The sequence below is a fragment of the Astyanax mexicanus genome, chromosome 10 (assembly GCF_023375975.1).
Source record: "Astyanax mexicanus isolate ESR-SI-001 chromosome 10, AstMex3_surface, whole genome shotgun sequence".
NCBI lineage: Eukaryota > Metazoa > Chordata > Actinopteri > Characiformes > Acestrorhamphidae > Astyanax > Astyanax mexicanus.
The window spans coordinates 39,571,908-39,592,520 of record NC_064417.1 but is presented as its reverse complement, the minus strand read 5'-3'; the positions used below and the strand labels follow the sequence as shown (position 1 = coordinate 39,592,520).

The 20,613-nt window shown below is 38.9% G+C and overlaps 2 protein-coding genes across 5 annotated transcripts; both read left to right on the top strand.

Annotated features, from left to right (window-relative positions):
• The first annotated feature begins 261 nt into the window (after positions 1 to 261).
• Positions 262 to 7,933, top strand: pld7 (phospholipase D family, member 7). 2 transcript variants are annotated; one of them, XM_007246450.4, is made up of 11 exons: positions 262 to 580; positions 2,352 to 3,314; positions 3,512 to 3,696; positions 3,798 to 3,981; positions 4,539 to 4,653; positions 4,744 to 4,871; positions 5,007 to 5,210; positions 6,343 to 6,482; positions 6,673 to 6,838; positions 7,024 to 7,123; positions 7,288 to 7,933. In XM_007246450.4, exons 1-11 carry the CDS (start codon positions 500 to 502, stop codon positions 7,491 to 7,493), a joined length of 2,472 nt encoding a protein of 823 aa, XP_007246512.3. In that variant the 5' UTR covers positions 262 to 499; the 3' UTR covers positions 7,494 to 7,933. The 2 variants fall into 2 exon arrangements, with proteins under 2 accessions (XP_007246512.3, XP_007246513.3); XM_007246451.4 differs by lacking the exon at positions 262 to 580 and adding an exon at positions 677 to 984.
• Positions 7,934 to 9,335: 1,402 nt separating this feature from the next.
• lman2 (lectin, mannose-binding 2) lies at positions 9,336 to 15,011 on the top strand. 3 transcript variants are annotated; one of them, XM_007246449.4, is made up of 8 exons: positions 9,336 to 9,567; positions 10,037 to 10,155; positions 10,298 to 10,415; positions 10,790 to 10,863; positions 11,900 to 12,061; positions 13,229 to 13,343; positions 13,431 to 13,550; positions 13,693 to 15,011. In XM_007246449.4, the coding sequence occupies exons 1-8, from the start codon at positions 9,384 to 9,386 to the stop codon at positions 13,851 to 13,853; spliced, it is 1,053 nt and encodes a 350-aa protein (XP_007246511.2). In that variant the 5' UTR covers positions 9,336 to 9,383; the 3' UTR covers positions 13,854 to 15,011. The 3 variants fall into 3 exon arrangements, with proteins under 3 accessions (XP_007246511.2, XP_022539772.2, XP_007246509.2); XM_022684051.2 differs by having other exon boundaries at positions 10,787 to 10,863; XM_007246447.4 differs by lacking the exon at positions 10,790 to 10,863 and adding an exon at positions 10,668 to 10,750 and having other exon boundaries at positions 9,337 to 9,567.
• The last annotated feature ends 5,602 nt before the right edge of the window (positions 15,012 to 20,613 follow it).

Genomic DNA, 20,613 nt, shown 5'->3' with positions numbered 1-20,613 from the left:
AATAATTAGTATAGCCAATAATGTATTATTATTATTGTTGTTATTAACAATTATAATATAAAAATATATAACGTTATAATAATAAAAAATATATCATAAAAACTGTCTGTTAGCAATAAACAGGCCAGGCCACTTTTCTCACTTTCTAAGCACTCCTGTTATTGCACTCTTTTCAGGGTTGACAGTGATTTGTTTGTTGCCTGCCTCGTCATGTTCCCTGTTTGGCTGCAGATGCAGCTTCACCGCCAATTGTGTGTGAGCACCGGAAACCGCGGCTAGTTCAATTTGAACCAAAAAGATCTGTTGACATTTGTCTAGCCACCGATGTTGTGTTTCATCAGACGCGATTAAACCAGCATATACATTCTCGCAAACATAAAACTGTTACTCGCGTATATGTCGTAACTAGTTTACTTTTTTTTATTGTAGATAAACATAGTAAAACTCGTTTATTTGTATTAGTAGATTTGAGTTGTACGTTAGCTAGCTAACTATAGTAATGGGACGAAGGCGATCGGTTCGCCTGGAGACGCCGGTGAGACGGTCAGCGCGGCTTAGAAACTTCTACTGTTATGAAGAGGTGGGTATTTAACTGGAGCAGCTGAGCTGCTGCTGGTGAAGTAGGCGAGGTTTTTTTCTTCCTGACTGTGTTCAGGGGTGCAGCCACGTCGCAAAACCAGACAGAGAGAAACTCGCTCTTGAAGCGAGTCTCCCTCTTCCTCCCTTTCTCTCTCTCTCTCTCCCTTAATGTATTAGCTTGTTCAGCTAAGCTAAGCTAACTACCTTAGCTGCAGACACGGCAGTCGTGCATCATATTACGTAGCTAGGGAAGGTAGCTAGACAGATCTCTCTGCATCCTAAAAACAGGGAAGTAACTAACCCATAGCTTTTTTAGTATTTAGTATATTTAGTCATATAAAAAACACTGCTTGTTATCCAGCCAGCTAACGTACCGCCTTACGCAAACGAGGAGCGCTCAAAATGGTAAGTTGGTGTTATATTTCCCTGTATTTCAGGTCATATAACGTTAGTTAGGATAGCTATCTAACCTTGGTGGTGTTTAGACTGGTTAGTCAGCTATTTTAGCACGTTCACTTCCTAGATAATCTAAGCGAGGTAGTTAAGGCGCTTAGGTTAAGTAAGTTAACGTTAGTTGGTTGGCTAGCTTGCCCTGTGTTAGTTTGAAAACGGTTGCTAACCATTCAGCTAGTTATATCTAGCAACTACAGCCTTTATTTGATGGTCTGTTGCTGCTTGTTATGTTTTGTTTTTTTTGAACGTTGTATGTTGTTAAATATTTGAGTCATTCCCTCCCTAAGCATTAAAACAAGGCGGTGTGGTCCGACCTTACTGCATATTTTGCCTGTTAGTCACTGTTCTGTACTCTACTGCATTGCGCACTAAGGCAGTAAGATACTCTCTTATTTAAGGCTAGTGGTTTAACATCATTCTCTGCCACCCTTACAGCTTGCTGACACAAGCTGACTGGAAAAGCATCATGTGTGTTTTTCTTACGTATACGTATTGCTACTTTAACGGATTAATTAAAGTATACTTGAATTAAACCAAAAAAGAGGGATTACATCGAGTCAAACTGCAGTCCGGATGTTTTACATTGTCTGAAAATAGATCACATTTCCTTCACAGTTTTGTGTATTCTTTTTTCTGCAGTTTTAAAGTTGATGTCACTTAAAACCAATTGATGCCACTTTCCTGTTTTTGCTGGTAGCTATAAAATAAAATCTAAATAAATATTGGTCCTCCTTCCAACACTCTTCCAGGATAAGCTCCAAATAGAAAGTGGTGAAGTTGTACGGTATGTCCAAATTTAAGAGGTAATTGTGGAAATTATTACTTGACATGACCAGAAAATATGAGTATGGACAGCAGCTTCTTCGCCGCAGTTTCTTTTTGTTTTGTTTGCTTCCAGAGAGCTTTGTTTAGCAGGGGCTATCAAGAAACAAATAACTGACTTCCTGACTTGATCTTGCAACCTTACTTCTAGGTTGGGAGCTACAGATCTTACACCATTCCACATCTGTAATGTTCACTTCAAGTTCCTTTTCCCATCGATTTTAAATATAACTGGTTGAAGTGTTGATAGAGATGAATATAGACCCATATATTTTAGAGATCAACAAAAATCTAACTAAAATGAGATACATTCAAATCTTTATTTCTAACTAACTGTTATAAAATAATCTATTTCATCATAACATAATAAAGTAATGCCTTTAGAAGCCTCTTACCTAAATCTCCCGTCATGATTTGAAATAGTGTTATCATATCACGGACATGAAAGCATTTTAATGCCATGTGTTTTTATAAATATTTCCATTGTCATTTTTCAGGAAACAGAAGACCTGAGTGTTGAGACAGCTGACCAGAGCATTAGGGAGGATGAAGATAAAGCAGCAACCGAGAAAAGGATGGAGGGGGAAGAATCACGTAAAGCTGTCAAACCGTCCTCTCGCATCCCCACTTTCCAGAGCTCGCTGGCTCGCAAGCGTACCACTACCCCGTCTGCAGAGTCATCATCGCTGCCAGTGAAGACTGATGGACCCATTCGAGAGAGCTTAATAAAAGAGAAAGGAATCGCCTCTGGAGAGCCATTGAAAACAAAATTACCAGTGTTTGGGGACAGAGAAACAACCTTGTCCCCCCGTATACACTCAAGCAGCACTGAAAATCTATCTCCTTCCTGCTCTTCAGGAGACCTCATATCTGAGACTCCAGAGGATGCACCATTTTCACCCAAACAAAATGACTCATTTGAACAAAAAACATGTGATGGAAGCTCTGAGGGGCTTGAAGGGTCACTTCAGAGACCCAGTCTGAGAGCAGAAACAGAACCACATGTGACAAGTTCAATTTCAGAACCGTCCAATGCAACGCTTTCTGCTAGTATAGAATCTATCACAAAAGGTGATGAAGACTTGAATGTCTCTGCTCCTCAGGATGAAATAAAAAGCTCAGATCTCAGCTTCTGCACTTCTAAAGAGCATCTACCTATGCTAAGTGTGAGAATGGAACCTTCAGAGCAACAAAAACCTTGTGAAGACATGGATAGTGCTGTAGAAGACTCGGAAAAGGCAAGTTTAAAAGAATTAACATGGCCTCTTGATGAAGTTAAACAAGAAGTCTTTGAGGATACTGAAAAGCAGTGCCCTTTGTTAAAGAAGAATGAAAAACACTCGTCTGAAGTGTTGTCTAAAACACCTCTGAAACAGGAATCTCTTCATGTCTCTCATAAGACAAAGACTGTAGAATCTAAACAACTAGAACACCATAAACATACTCCTAAAACTTCAGAGGTAAGTTGTTCTTTATTATCAATTACAGTGAACAGTATATAACTGCTATTATTGTAGTCATACACAAAACAGCAACAAGGCAAAGCTAAAATAGATATTTTTGTAAACATTGCTTGAATGTGCTGCTGCTGTGCTGTGTGATCTGTTTTTTCCACAAAATAAAGACTCTCTTGTGTGTTTAATTTTGCTTTTGGCAGGCTAGAGGAAAGAGCTTTGCTCTCTTCTGTTTCTTTCCAACTTTTCTGCTTCTTCTGGGAGGATTTGGTCAACACATTTGGCTCTATGGTGTCCCTAAATCTGTGTCTCACCTAATGGTGCAGCTTGAACTTCACTGGCTTGAAGGTTTATGGCTGCCTCAAGCAGAATGCAGCACAGACTGTAGGTAAGAAAACGGTTTCTTGTCACCAACATTTGAGATTTTTTTTTTTTTGGCACAACTTTTTCCCATGGTACATTAAGTGCTGTTTTAAACTTGTCCATCAGGCTCACCCTTGTTGAGAGTCTCCCTGAAGGAATGCACTTCCCCAGTGACTCTCCACACCTGCAGAGCATTTCACATACCTGGAACAACCTACTCAAACAAGCAAACAGCTCTGTCGACATTGCTGCTTTCTACTTCACTCTCAGAGACCTAGACACTGGCATTACTGACCCCAGTTCCATGAAGGTAAAATCATTAAGTATTTTGTCCCATCCTGTGTAACATTTTTTTTGCATTCTTAATGACTGCTAGTACCTGTGGCAAATATAATAAAATATTTGCATCTGCTACACAAGTTACCCTCTGTAAAAAAGAAATGGCTTGTTTGTTGGGAAGTGTTTTTCAGAGGAGCTGAAGAGTATAGACTTGTGCAAATTATGAGGTAGAAACATCTCAAACTCAATAATTACGTTTGCTAAATCAGTGAAATAACACATTCAGTGCAATTGTTTTAAGTTTATTATTAAAGCACACTATTATTAAAATGTAATCATATCACCCAGCTCAATGTGCCAATGTTTTTGTCTATTATGGCAATTTCTTTTAATAGTAACATAACAAAGATGTTTAGATTTGAGAGATATTTGAACAAAATATTTTCTTAACCCTGGACTGTGATAAAATGTCTTGATTGATTGATATTACTGATTCATATTACTGTATATATAACCCCATTTTTTTGTAAAATCTTCATATAGAGACCTTTGTGTATTTGATGACATTTAAATGCTGCTGTATTCCAGGGCAAAGAACTGTTCAACCGACTGAAACAGCTTCAGTCACGAGGAGTGAACTTGCAGATAGCAGTTAATGCCCCACAGACTTCAAGAGCAGACACAGATGAGCTAGCAGGAACAGGTAGATTTGAATGAGTGTTGTCATGCCTGTAGAATTGCTTGTTCAGCAGCAGACATGTTTACCATCGTCTTATCTGCTTTCTCTGTTTAGGTGCAGAGATCAGAGAAGTTGACCTTCAGAGTGTCACTGGGGGTATTGTCCACAGCAAGCTTTGGGTTGTAGACAAGAAGCATATGTATGTAGGAAGTGCAAACATGGACTGGCGCTCTTTAACCCAGGTATATCTGCAAGCACCAGTGCCTGATGTTTGTTTTATGTGAATTTAATTTAATAAAAGATAAAATGCAAAGAACTACTCTACACTAGACTCTATAATAGAGCTGCATTATGCCATTGCCTTTTTTCTGTGGCAGGTTAAGGAGGTTGGTGTTTCTGTGGAGGACTGCAGTTGTTTGGCACATGATGCCTTAAGGATATTTGGAGTCTACTGGGAAATCGGTGCTCAGAAAAATGGATCCCTCCCACCCTACTGGCCTGGCAGATTATCTGCTCTCTCTAGTTCTAAGTACCCATTCGCTGTTAAATTCAACGGTGTCCCTGCACGTGTCTATTTGTCTGTGAGTTCCATTGTCTTGCTCTCACCAGTGCATTAAATGAATGCCAGTTACTGCATGCAGTGTACCATTCATGTCTTTAAGCTTGTTTACACCTTGTTTAACATTTGTGTTAAGTCCAGATTGTATATTGATATGCTCTGGACAGGCTATGACTTTTTATTGAACATGTGACTGCAATGAAATCTGATTTTCTGGTTTTAGTTTTCCTATATAACCAATTTGCATTTACCTTCTTCAAACATGTTTTCCCCACTAGTGTTGTCTCCAGAAGTATATTATACTCTGGTCAGATTCATTTCAATATATATAAACAGGTTTTTATGTCTGTTGGTAGAAGTATGTGTACTAGCTGCACAATACACTGACATGCCAACTATCATTAGACAAGAACTAATATTGTGGCCTACGGCTTTTGCCATTTCCTATTGTAACTAAAGAATGCTGCACTGACCTCATTACCACCCTCTTCCCTGTCTACTGTGGGTGGTAATGGCTTTTGTGATGAATTACCACTACAGACTTGAGTCTGAACCCCACTATCATGCACTAATACTGCAATCCCGAGACTTTGAGCATGTCTGTGTATAGACAAATACAGTATTTGCCAAAACATCCATAGACTATATGTTTAGCTCGAACATTTTATAATTGATCACAATATTCAAGACATGCAATACAATTTTAAGTATATGCTAAATGCCTTGTTAGTGTAATACAAGTTTCTCTTATTCTATATCAAAGGACATTATTGAGATAACAATTAAACAACAAAAATGTTAAATTGCAGAGCCTTGAGTTGCACGATTGTAAATCTTGAGTCTTTCATAATATGTTTCGTATTAACATTATCACACATCTGAAACATTTCTGATTGCCCATCCTGTAGTCTACTCTACACTGAGTGCTTCCATGTTTTTCACAATATGTGGTGTTTTATAAAGCTTCCTGGTTGGTTGTTTGTTCCAAAAAGGCATCCAGTTGCTTCAAAGAATGACCTTTGAAGCAAGTTTAGTGCATGAACATGTGACTCTTTTGTAATATTTTCATCTGGTGGCAGAGCCTTTATTGTCTTATTGATTTAACTTCCAACTATTTGTTTTTCCTTTTCTTTTTTTTTTCTTTTTTTATATAGAGCGCTCCACCTCAGCTGGCCACATATGGACGGTCAGATGATCTCTCAACAATACTGTCTGTAATCGCTGATGCAAATGAGTTCATCTATGTGTCTGTCATGGACTATATTCCTATGTCGCAGTTCACAAATCCACCAAGGTAGCATTCATATTTAAGTGTTTTTTGTTTGTTTGTTTGTTTTTCCCAACATTTGAAACAAAAAAATATTTCAACATTTGTTTCTTTTAAGCTCAATACATAAACACTGAGATTTCTTATGTCTGCTTAAAAGTGTATGCTTGTGTGCACAGAAAAAATCTGTTTCCTCTGCTCACTGTATTGTTTATAGGTTCTGGCCTGCCATTGATTCAGCCCTTAGGGAGGCTGCTTGTGCCCGAGGAGTGGAGGTAAAGCTGCTGGTCAGCTGCTGGAGCCATTCTCCTGGAGCCATGTTTGTCTTCCTGCAATCTTTGGCAGTACTTGGCAAGACTCCCCTAAGCTGCAACATTCATGTTGTGCGTTAAAGTTTTTTTTATAAAAATAATTAAAAAAAAATAATAACTTCTTTTGCTGTTGTTCTTGAGGTCCACTTTTAACAGTTTTTTGGAATTATGTACCAAAACCTATGTACTTGCAATGACGTCCCCACCAAGTAATTCTCACAACAATGTATTCTTTTAATGATTTATCTATTTCACAGAATGTTTTTGAGGTACCTTCGACACCAGAGCAACTCCTCATCCCTTTTGCACGTGTCAACCATGCCAAATACATGGTTACTGATCGAGTTGTTTACATTGGTATGTTGACCTGCCGTTTTACAATGGCTTTACTGGAAATAAGGGTTCTGTTGGCACCACAACTGACAAAACCTGGATCTTGTTTATGACTTTATTCCAAAGTGCAGTTCTGCTCTAATTTGTTTAACCAAAATTTAAGCTAAAATGTACCTTTTTGTTTGTAGGGACATCCAATTGGTCTGAAAATTATTTTACCCATACCGCTGGAGTTGGGCTTGTGGTAAACCAGACGGGCTCTGTGGTGGAAAAGGGACAGCAAACTGTACAGAATCAACTGCAGGAGATTTTCCAGAGGGACTGGAACTCAGACTATTCTGACCCTCTTACTGAAAATCATGTGGAATACTGTAGGCGCAAGAATAAACTCTGATTTATTGTAAAATGTTTACAGTATGAGCATGGTCTAATAGCCTAAGACATACATGCATCAATTGCATAACTGTACAAACTTGCTATAACCTGGAATGTATCCAAAAATGCCTTTGTTCTGGGCGACATTTAGTCTTACCAGTAACTCTTCTGTATTGTATATATTTTATTCTGCTGTACATTTTTATTTTTTAAATTTGTTTTTACATGTGTATTTATTTTGATTTGTTTTCTGAATTGTCTTAAATCCTGCATTTCTTGGATTTCCTGAAGAAACTTTAGTAAACTGTTAGTAATTCAGCCAAAAAATGGGCAGAAACTTTAGCATGTGTGCTTATCAGAATGTTTTGAGTGGCTTCAATTGTTAGGGTGAAACAGACTTAATAAAACTTGGCAAATCTGCATTTCAGTGTAAAATAAAGGTTTCAAGTCTGTTTAAAATTCTGCTGTTGTCTGATTTTTTCCCCTTGGTTTCTTTTTGAGTACTAGACTGTGTATGTTTTTCAAAGCTACTTATTAATTAATTTCTTGTTTCTCAATGTTAAGTTAGTGAACATGTACGGTCTGCTTTGTGTTTTCTCAAATCTTTGCAAATCAAATGTGTATATCTACACCTATTTAATTTCAGCTTTGTTCTGTCAAAAAAATGCACTGTAGGCTCCTGTGGTGCAGCCTAAGCTTTTGTCCTTAATGGTATTTTTTTTAACTTTATTAATACTATAAATTTGTTATACTTTAATAGTTTTATTTAAGTAAAAAGCTGCAGTTGATAAACTTATACAGAAGTATTTTAAACCCTAGCATATATATTCTACTATATAATGATTATGAATATTTTCACAACTTTGCTACCCATTAAACCCAGAGTGGGCTTTTAGTGGTAGTCATAGACAGAGTATAATAAAGCTTGCTTTTCTGTAATTTAATGCACAAGAAGAAGACTGAATATTACATTAAAGCTCCAATTCAAGGCTAATCAGCAGTATATGAAACAAAAAGACCTTGTTGCCACGTCTCCAAGGTGACATCATGTTAAAAAAAAAAAAGAATGTGTGGGAACGAGATAATTAAATCGTAGTCATTAAGTGGTGGCCACAAGGTCCTTTTTCACAGCTTACAAAGCAAGCAGCTCTTTGCCCAGTAATTCAGAGTTAAGGAACAAATGTTTACAATTTGTTTATGGAACACCACCAGAAAAGTACATTTGAGATAGGTAGGTGTATTTTTAGAAAACACTAGTTACACTAGTTAAAAGTAAAAATAGATTTTTATTTTCTGGACCTGGACTACCCACCTCTGTGTAACTATAGATGTACATATGATCTCCGGTGGATTTTGCGTTTTACAGAGACTCAAAGAATAGGTCAGTGGCTTAACTGCACTCAGCAGGGCATTACACATGTAAAGTAATGTATGACATTGCAAAGACTGTTATTAGTGTAAAAATGTCTATTATTTTAAAACGTTTTTAAATGCTGTGAGTCTCCCTGGTGTCGCAGTAATGTTAGCTAATCAATGTTTGCATGTATGAATATTCATGTGCAAGAGACAAAATCCTATGCCCCCCACCACTCCTCCACCGCACTACAGCAGCCTTATACTGAATCACCGGAGCATGGCATTCATTTATACTAGAGACCACAACTAGACACCTTTAATATGATGTCACCTTAGGATTTAATGGTGCCGACGTCCTCAGATTGTTTGTTGTTGGGTTGTTCCCTAGTCAGTTCACTACTAATGAATGAGCGAATGACTGTACGGTTGCGGACTCAGCTCTGGGCTGTGGTGTGTGTGTGTGCAGAAGGCAGCGATGCGGACCGACTTGTGTAGAGGGGTGTGTTTCTGTCCGGGAACAGGAAGTTGCGGGTGAAGGAAGAAGCTGCTGAAAATGGCTCCAGACATAAAGCGCTCCTCAGCGTTTCTCAGATTTTCTTCAGGAGGAGTCTGCAGAATGTGTCACAGAGTATTCCTGCTCTTATGGTTACTCCATTTCTCCTCAGTGTACTCAGATATAACAGACGGCAACGCTGAGCACTTAAAGCGGGAGCACTCACTCATTAAACCCTATCAAGGCAAGTAGCTGATCAACTAACCTAGTAAACTTCTGAACCTGGATCCTGCAGCAGCTGCTAGTTTCTTTCCTAACTCCTGCTGAATTTAGCTTAGCACTGTTCAGACCCGAGGCAAGTTTAGCTTAAACCTACTTTAGTGTAAAATGAGAAACTATCTTGTTGTTGGTTAGATCTTGTTACTGTAATTTAACTGTTAGCTGGTTAGCTAACGCTAGAAGGGTCTCTAGATTGACATGTTCGTTTACGGGTAAACGGAAGTCTGTTAGTTAGTCTAGTATTAATAATTCTTCTGTCTCTCTACAGGGTTTAAATAATAATATGAGATTATTAACTTATATGTTGTGTAAACTTGTTTAAAAGTGTTGGCATATGCTGATACAGTGCTTTTCACTGACTTAGCTAGCTATTTATTTTTTATCAATTATAATGTTTATTGTTTGCATGTTCTAAATTTCTTATTTAAATTCAGGAGTTGGAACAAGCCCTTCAAGTCAGTGGGATTTTAAGGGGAGTACTTTAGTGACGAGCCAGTACATACGCCTGACTCCTGATGAACGCAGCAAGCAAGGTTCCATCTGGAATACAGTGGTTAGTAATATTGATATTCAGTGTTGATTGAATGTGACTTTTTATTCATACTAATGCAACATGTTTCATTTTTGCCAGTTGTTGATAGCCACGTCATATAACTTACTGTACATCACAGCGTATTATTCTTATTCATTTGCAGCCGTGTTACTTAAAAGACTGGGAGATGCATGTGCAGTTTAAAGTCCATGGATCAGGAAAGAAGAATCTGCATGGGGATGGCATTGCGATTTGGTACACAAAACAACAATTGCATCCTGGTAAGCTATTGAACATGTCTGCAGTAAGACTTTAGTAAAGTACAGTACTTTGGCCTGGTGATGCTGGAAGACCTTATATCACTTGTGTAATATAAACTCAAGTTTTTACAGTTGTGATGAGAATGCATTCTGTTTGTTATATATCTGAAAAGTAATGTAAATTAGTTAGAAAGCAGTAGACAAAAACAAAACAAAATCTGATTATAATCTTTGTTGCTCCATTTGACCATTTCTTGTCCTGCCTTCATTTAGGGCCAGTCTTTGGAAACCAAGACCATTTTATAGGCCTGGCTATTTTTGTGGATACTTTCCGCAATGACCTTCACGGCATGGATGTAAGTGTGTTTTACTTACCGGTGGTTCTTTCTCAGCAGGCCCTGGCAGCAATGACAACTTCCATGGCTTGGCCATATTTATAGACACATATCCAAACGATGAGGCCTCCGATGTGAGTTTAAGGAACTACAGTATCTGTATTGCTTATACTTTTACATTTTTCAAGACGGCATGTTCATTGTAAGTGAAAGCATACATCCATTTCATTAAAAAAAAAAAAAAAACGATCAAAAGATGGTGTTGAAATTACATCTTGTCATTTTCTCCACCTCATGCTGTCTCACAGAATGAATAATTATTAAATGGATAGTTTGGGACTGTAGTGTGATTAGGCTTTCTTATTAACAAGAAAATGTAATATTTACTTTCATTGAGAATTGTTACACTTATGTGCTAGAGGTCATGGGATAGCAGTATGTTATTTAATCACAAGTGTCAACTCAGGGGTGGCTTAATAATGCCTACACCTGTAGAAGTTGTGAGGTGTTATTTTGTGAGTGAAAGTGGTTAAATGCTGGCCAAATGCATAGGACATTATATTTCCATAGTTGTATGGGTATTTAAAATTCCTTGACCCACAATACATTTGAATTGGAAATATAGCAGATGACTTTTGGCTCGTCAGTATATTTAAGTGCAGTTGGTTTTCTGAAACTGCATCTCTCTTAATAACAGTGCTAATATGATCTGTATAAGTTATATAATTGCAATTAATCCTGAACTATCCCTTTAATCTAGTTTTTTTATTGTGCTTTTGAATACTCTCAAGCACCTGCATTGCTTTGTGTACACTTGTGAGCGCTTTTTGTGTATGCTATTTGAAAATAACGTGTCAACATATTTGTGCAAATCTTACGAATGGTGAGGTCCTGTTTTTTAAAATGGTCTTTGTGTTATTTTTATCATTCGTATTATTTTTACAAATTTTACGCCCACTCCACAATGTCATGTTTTCTGCTTAGTTGCTGTTTTTTAGTACTGAGATTTTGTTTTGTTTATTTATGGTGAATGAGCTCTGATTTGTGCTGCTGGTTGTTTGCTTTGAATTAATTCAGATAGTGAATATGCATGCCATCTCATGACATTTAAGATTCCCGTAAACTGGCACAGCTCTCCTGCTGTCTTAACTACGTTTGTGTCTTTTCTAGCGATCCTTTCCCTACATTTCGGCAATGGTAAGTAATGGCTCTTTGGCGTATGATCATGGAAAGGATGGCCGCTCTACAGAACTGGGAGGATGCTCTGCTGAAATCAGAAACCGAGACCATGACACATATCTTGCCATTCGGTACTCCAAAGGCAGACTCACAGTAAGAACCTTATTTTGCCGTTTTTGATATTGTGACTTTATTGTGAAGACAGGCACATCAATGAATCATATTAGTATTGAAAGAGGCAAAACAAAACGTAAACATGTCTTCACTGTCATGCAAAAACCTTGTTTGAATTATTTTTTTTCACTTTTCAAGTTGAACATATTTGTTCATAGTTTTTGCATCACAGCAATAATTTCTTAATGTATAGAAATATGATGTAAAAAGTTGTAACAAAACTTAAACATACTGAAATACTTATCTCTCTATTTATTTCTTAATTATGGCAAAATTAATATCTCATTCACCAGTAATGTCTGCTGATATTAAGGTTCACAAGATTCTTTTGATATCTACAAAGTCTTTGTTGACAAGTAATAAACATGTCAGGCAGTAAAACTATACAATACACAGTTGCACTATATGTCCAAATGTTTGTGGACAAACATTCAAAGTAATGCATTCAGCTACTTTAAGTTGCACCCACTGCTGACGCAGATGTGTTAAATTAAATGTGTACGTTGTCCAGTGCCAGTATATAAGTACTACAATATAATTAAATTGTCTGGAGGACATAAATATGAATCTTTTGGTACCATGTCTAATGCAAGGCATCGACTAGAGAGGTATAAAGACCTCTAGCATTGAGCTGTTAAGAGATGGTGCCCCATCCAATACTTTTGACATAAGTTAGGGCTGAGAGTTTCTGAGGGTGTCAATCAAATCCTGGCAGTAGTGTTCCAAAATGTAGTAGTGAGTCCTCCCTGGACAGTACCACCAGTACACCAGTACACCAACGTAACACAAAGTATTGTTGAAGTTATATTCTTTTTTTTTTTTCATACTCTTGATCTCAGAAGAAATAATAGAGGCTATTTGTAATAGTATAGAGAATACAGAAAGTACCTGACTTTGTACACAATCCTTAATACAAAGCTGGATTTTTAATGTACGTTAAGGGAAATTTCATGATTAGAGCAGTCAATTAGTGTGCAGGGCAAAACATGGACCATAGTTTCTCCCTTCTGTAGTTTGCATAAGCACAGGCTTTACTAAATACCCCTCTAATTTTGTTGTTCCCCAAATACAGATTGTTGAAGTTAGTGATTATCTCCCTGCTGTAGTTATTGAACATCTTGTTTTGTCTACTTTTTATCTTTGTAGATTATGGTTGATGTTGATGATCGCAACGAGTGGAAAGAATGTATTGATATTGGAGGAGTTCGCCTCCCTACAGGCTACCATTTTGGAGCCTCTGCTGCCACAGGAGATCTCTCTGGTAGGCTTGGTTGACATTAAAGGATGGTAATTATTCTTCATGGTCCTGGTGACTAAAGGTTGTTTTTGTTGTTTTCACTCTGTGCAGACAACCATGACATAATCTCTATGAAAATGTACCAACTGATGGTAGAACACACTCCTGAGGAGGACAGCCAGGACTGGACTAAGATTGAGCCCAGTGTCAGCCTGCTCAAGTCTCCAAAAGGTAGCTAGATTGGGTGTTGTGAAATTACATATTATTTATGTTCTATTAGGTCATGTAGTACAGATCATTTAAATAAGCACTGTTCTGCTTGGTGGTAAAGCTGTATTCTTCTTTTTGTTGTTGCTTTTGATCTTCAATTCAGACAACATTGATGATCCAACTGGTAATTTCCGAAGCTCTCCCCTTACTGGCTGGAAGGTCTTCCTACTCCTGCTGTGTGCCCTCTTGGGGATCGTCGTTTGTGCTGTTGTAGGAGCTGTGGTCTTTCAGAAACGACAAGAGAGAAACAAGAGATTTTACTAGACAATTTTCAAAAGGACAAACAATTGAAAAACTTGTATGGCAGAAAAATGAGAATTTTCTTTTAGCAGAGATAAAGATGTGTGTTCTTGATATGAACAGTCTAAACTGAGGGGAAGAGGTTTTGTATGTTGAGAAAATGGGAGGTGATGGGTGACTGCAATGAATCTTAGGTGGATTGATTTATTTTATTTTTTCTTTTCTCTCTTTGTGTTTTCAGTTTACAGCTATTTGGCAGTTCACACCAGTTTGTATAGTACAGCACATGAGATCACATTTAAACAGTATGTATCGATTTCTGTTGAAGTAGGCCCAAATGTATGACAAGTGATCTGTCCAGGTATCTCTGTTTATCCATGCATACTCTGAGCTGTGTGAAATAGCATGACATGATTTTGGTTTTATTTTAAGTGTTGTTTGATTTAAAGCAAAAAAAGCATTTTGCCTAATTTAGTCTGCACTTATTTTTCTTCCTGGATACGTTTGATCATCTCTTTAATGTCTGTTAGTTTGAAGGGCTTTATAAAAAAAAAGGAAAAGGTGTTAACCGAGCCTGAAAATGTAGAAACAGATTGTAGTCGGGAGCTGCTGCTTTTTTTTTTCTCAAACTCATTTGCTTGACACATGCAGCATGTTTTTTTTGTTGGTCAGGATAATCAGTTGATCAAATGTTCAGTTGTTAAATGCAGGTTGTTTTGTTATTGTGGGTATTATGGGTAATTTTTCCCCAAAGATTCTCCTGTACTTCTTTTTCCTGTTCAATGCAGAGGTCAAGTATTATTTATAAAGTTACGCTCTGTATGTTTTTGAACATTTACTAGTTTACATCAAACTACGGAAAGACCCAGTCACAGATTGGACAATGAAATACAGTAATGCTAGGTTTGCATTATGTTGGACCAAATTACTTTTAATCCACTTCACAGTTGAAAATTAGGTGTCAGCTTGGGGTGGCCTTTACCTATAAAGTTTGTGAAAAGATTATTTTGTGAATGTGTGAAACAGTACAGTTACTACTATCCTTTGCATCAAGGACTGAATAAATGCTCTGATAAACATTGAGGTATGTTTCCTATCAAGTCTCCTGTGCAACAGAATGGACGAAGTTTGTACAGGTCAACTGCAGTGAATGGGTTGTAAATAAAGCTGTTCCTCCAGTGATGGTTGTGGACTTGTTTGCCCTTATTTTCCAATAGATTTACAGTCATTTCATTTTTGTTCTCAGTTGCCAAATATTAACTGCCCCATTTTACCTTTGGGGTGGTTAGGGGGACAAACAGGAATTTAGCCTATTAGAGAATCCTCACATGTTCAATTTGAACTTTACCAATATGCAAGTGTAAAATGTGGAAATTCAATTTCATAAGTCAAAATAATTATCTTACAATATGGAATCTTCATCATAACATTAAGACCACAAGGCTAAAATGCTGTTGGTCCTCCATTTGCCGCCAGAACAGCTTCAACCCGCTGAGGCATGGACTCTACAAGACCCCTGAAGGTGTTCTGTGGTATCTGGCACCAAGACTTCATCAGCAGATCCTTCAACTCCTGTAGGTTGCCAGGTGGAGCCGCTGCAGATTGGACTTGTTGTTCCAACACATCCCACATGGTCTTCATTGGATTAAGATCTGGAGAATCTGTAGGCCAGGGCAACAGGCTGAACTCTTCGCTGTGCTCCTCAAACCACTCCTGTACACAGTCTGCAGTGTGGCAGGGAGCATTGTCCTGCTGAAAGAAGCCGCTGCCATCGGGGAAGACCATCCCCATGAAGGCAGGCATCTGTTCAGCAACAATGTCTAGGTAGGAGTCGGAGGTCAAACTGGCGTCCATAGCAATGACAGGGCCCAGGGTGTCCCAGCAGAACGCTGCCCAGAGAGTCACACTGCTCTCTCCACCAGCTGCTCCTCCTGGAGGCTTCAGTTCCAGGGGTAAACGGCGCACACGGACCTGTCCGTCCTCCTGCAGTAAAGTAAAGCGAGACTCCCCCGACCAAGCGACCTTTTTCCACTGATCCACAGTCCAGTTCTGGTGCTCCCGGGCCCACAGGAGGCGCCTGTGGCGGTGGGCAGGGGTGGATGGCACAGGCGCTCCGACCTGTTTGCGGACCCTCATACCCATCCGCAGCATGGTACGGTGCACTGTCTGCTGAGACACTTTCTTACCGGTAGCATCGTTAAATATTTCAGTAACCTGCGCTACAGTGGGTCTTTTATTCTTTCCTATCATACTAGCGAGTCTCTCCTGTGCTTGTGCATCGATCAGCCTCGGGCGTCCAACACCCAGCCGCCGGTTCGTAATGTGTCCCTCCTCGGTCCACTTTCGGTAAACGTTCACCACAGCTGGACGGGAGCAGCCCACAAGCTGAGCCGACTCGGAGATGCTCCTTCCCAGTCTTCTGGCCATCACAATCTGGCCCTTATCAAAGTCGCTGAGGTCCTCCCGCTTTCCCATTATATTCCTGCGTTAATTCGTAGAACCGATGTATGGTCAAAACAATACCTTTAATCAGCTCAAATATCTTTAAGCAGTGGGGGTGTTCCACAAAGCGAGCTAACTGTTAACTATATAGCTTATAAGCTAAGCTAAATAGTTAGCTAGCTAATACGCCTGTTTTTTGAGACTAAGACCAGTTCATTTGGTTTAATTGTAGTTTAACTAAAACGCTAAACGCGGCATAAGCGTTTGGTCAGCCCTGCTCCGTGCTAGAGACTGAAGTTTACGCTTGGCTTAGTAGAGCTTTTATTCTATTAAATCTATTGGACGAGCAGTCCGTATGATGTCTCCTAAACTCGCCGGGGGGGAAACAATATTCAGAATCAACGTTCCGCCGCGCTGCTGTTAACCCCTACACTGCTGTAAACAGCGCATATCCAGTTTATATTTTATTAACTATAATACAGCTTATATTATTAAATAGCCGAAGGTAAATACATATGAGTGTACTTTAGGATGACTTGATTGAAAAAAGTTTATAAAACGTTAAAACTTAAACGTTTTGTCCCCTCATCATGTAACGTTATTGCTAAGTTCAGAAAAGAGCCAATTTTAAGATTTTATTCATTATATTTTGACATTAGCAGATTTTTTTATATATATTTTCTATTACAAATACAATTATGCTTTTCAGTAATGTTCATTATCAAACATGAAAGCTTTTTATGTAGTGCTTGAATAGAAATAATTGAGATTTAGTTTTTATTAACTTATTAGAGCCCAGACCCATTTTTGAATATTGACACCAGGTAAATCAGGTAAATTCGGTAAGCAGCTAATTAATGTTTGTTTCTTATTGTAAACACATAACTACATATTTTAAAAAGGAATTAAACCTTAAACTTATTGTTTTCATTAATAGTTGAAATGTGTTCTTTAGATGATGGTAATGAAACAGACCAGACCTGCTTAAAATTTTATAAACCTTTCTTAACCTTCAAAAGACGCTTTAATTGCCATCATCAATAATACCGCCCCACTGTTGATGTCCAACCATCTGCATCTCACTGCTATGAGAGGCACTCTGCTTAGTCCAATCAGCTCTCCCTTCTGCCCTGCCCCTAATACATCACCATACATCACCATGTGCCCATCCCAAACTCCTCCTCCCATTTTTCAAATTTGAGTTAAGGTTGGAATCAGCTAAAATCAGGGGGTTTACTTACCCTTTAAAATCATGATATAACAAATGACAAAACAAATATTTTGTAACTATTATTAACATTCAGTTCTGGAAATCAGGTTAGAACTAGTTTTATAAAACGTAAAACATAAATTAAGCATTTGAATGGTTAAATTGTTAGAACAGAGCTGTAGAAGCAAACACACTTTTAAAAGGAACTAGTATTATCTCCAGCACAAGCACTTCTAGTCTGTAAATAAGGTGAGATGAACAAAGATTCACACTGTCCTGAGATGCTCTCAGGATGTTCAGTATATGTCACTTAGGGACTACATGAGTTAAAGTGACAGATGAAGTGCTGTAAGGAAATTTACACATGATTTTAAAGAGTTTGTGACATGTCACCATGGGGATAGAGTGCAATGTATGACATATAAATGTATCAATTAATAAAATTGTATCAGAAGAATATAAAAAAATACAGTACCAATCAAAAGGTTGGGCACAGCTTTTCATTCAATGATTTCTTTACTTATTTACAATGTAGAAAATAAATTAGATTAATATTAAAGTCATGAAAACAGTTAGGGGATGCATATGGAGCTGTGTAGTAAACACAAAAGTGTTTGGCCTCCACAATCCCCTGATCTAAACCCAAATGAGATGGGTGATTTGGGATGAACTGGAGCTTTACTGCGTGAGGGTAAAGCATCAACTATTGTTCAGCACTTCCAAAGACTCCTTCAAAACGCTGAGAAATCTATTCCAGGTTACTCTACCTCTTGAAGCCACTGAGAAAAACAAGAGACCTAAAACATCATCAGAATTTCACACAAGTCATAAAAGTAGATAAAGATAACCCAATGAGACAAAACATTATACCTGACTTATTTCATCTTCAAACTACTTGCTAATCCTAAACGTTCGAATACTTTTGCCACTTACTGGCTCATTTTCTTTAATGTATAAACTACCAGGTACAATATTTTTGTTTCATTTACTTTATCCTAGGCATCTTCTGTTGCCCTAACCACAGATGGCTGGACCTCCAGAGCAACAGAACCCTATATTATTGACTGCTACTGTGTAGTGGGTGGGGTTTGGTGCTACAGACATGCCTTCTCCACACCAGTCACACTAGCACATCTCTAGCACAGGTACTGGAAGGTGAAGTTACAAAATTTAAACTATAAAAAAAAAGAAAATTATCCATTTCAATACAAACTTATGTTATAATGAACGGAAAGCTTCAGAGATAGATAAAAAAAAAAGCTTAAATAAATAATTAGAATAACATTGTTTTTTTTTTTTTTTTTTCTTGTCCAAAAAAACGTCCGGCCCAAAATCTGTGACATTATCCAATCAGTGACATTTGTGATGAATTTTTTACTGTTATTCAGTTATTGACTAGCTGTTTATTGCCATATGGAGAACAGGCCATACGAGAACTGAACACTGCTTAAAACTAACTCTGAATATTTGTGCATATTCTAGCACAGGATGGTGAGGTGCTGAGTAGCAATCAGAATGTTCAAGCACACATACACAGCAATTAAATTAAAGCTAAATTAGGGTTCAGAAATACAATTCAATTTATTTCTTCAAAGTTACATTCAAACCAAAAAGAACTAGTACAACAGTATACCGGTTCAATTTAAACTGTATCATAGCTGTCTTAGTGTATAGGATGTCCAAACGCAAAATGCAGAAATTCATTGTTACAAGCAAGTCTAATTTTTTATGTAGAATCTCCATTCACAATACTATATTGTCTACTGTAGTGACTAGGCTCAATAACAGTCCAATCAGCCATAACATTAAGACCACCAGGCTAAAATGCTGTAGATCCTCCGTTTGCAAACAGAACAGCTTCAATCCGCTGAGGCATGGACTCCACAAGAGCCCTAAAGGTGTTCTGTGGTATCTGGCACCAAGACTTCAGCAGCAGATCCTTCAACTCTTGTAGGTTGCTAGGTGGAGCTGCTGCAGATTGGACTTCTTGTTCCAGCACATCCCACAAGTTTTTCATTGGATTAAGATCTGGGGAATCTGTAGGCCAAGGCAACAGGCTGAACTCTTCGCTGTGCTCCTCAAACCACTCCTGTACACAGTCTGCAGTGTGACAGGGAGCATTGTCCTGCTGAAAGAAGCCGCTGCCATCGGGGAAGACCATCCCCATGAAGGGAGGCACCTGTTCAGCAACAATGTCCAGGTAGGAGTCGGAGGTCAGACTGGCGTCCACAGCAATGACCGGGCCCAGGGTGTCCCAGCAGAACGCTGCCCAGAGAGTCACACTGCTCTCTTCACCAGCTGCTCCGTTCCCTGCAGAGCCTCCTGGAGCCTTCAGTTCCAGGGGTAAACGGCGCACACGGACCTCTCCGTCCTCCTGCAGTAAAGTAAAGCGAGACTCCTCCGACCAAGCGACCTTTTTCCACTGATCCACAGTCCAGTTCTGGTGCTCCCGGGCCCACAGGAGGCGCCTGTGGCGGTGGGCAGGGGTGGATGGCACAGGCGCTCCGACCTGTTTGCGGGCCCGGAGACCCATCCGCATCATAGTGCGGTGCATAGTGTGTTGAGACACTTTCTTCCCGGTAGCATCGTTAAATATTTCTGTGACTTGTGCCAGAGTGGGTCTTTTATTTTTTCCTATCATACTAGCGAGTCTCTCCTGTGCTTGTGCATCGATCAGCCTCGGGCGTCCAACACCCAGCCGCCGGTTCGTGATGTGTCCCTCCTCGGTCCACCGTCTGTACACATTCACCACTGCTGTCCGGGAGCAGCCCACAAGCTGAGCCGTTTCAGAGATGCTCCGGCCCTGCCGCCTGGCCATCACAATCTGGCCCTTATCAAAGTCGCTGAGGTCCTCCCGCCTGCCCATTTCTCCTGCATCAAACACACTGACTAGGAAAACCGATTTTGGTCAGAATAACGCCTTCGCTCATTTGGAAAGCAGATCTTCTAGTTAGCTACGTTAGCCTAGCGTAAAACATACAAACGCCCAACAAAGCCCCCCACTTTACCATCTGGTGGAAATTAGCGCCTCCCACTGGACTGGAGACCGGTGTTATGTTGATTTGTTTCTTTTTTTTGTTTGTTATAATCAAAGGTGTCAAAAGTATTCACATTCATTAATCAGGTGGATGT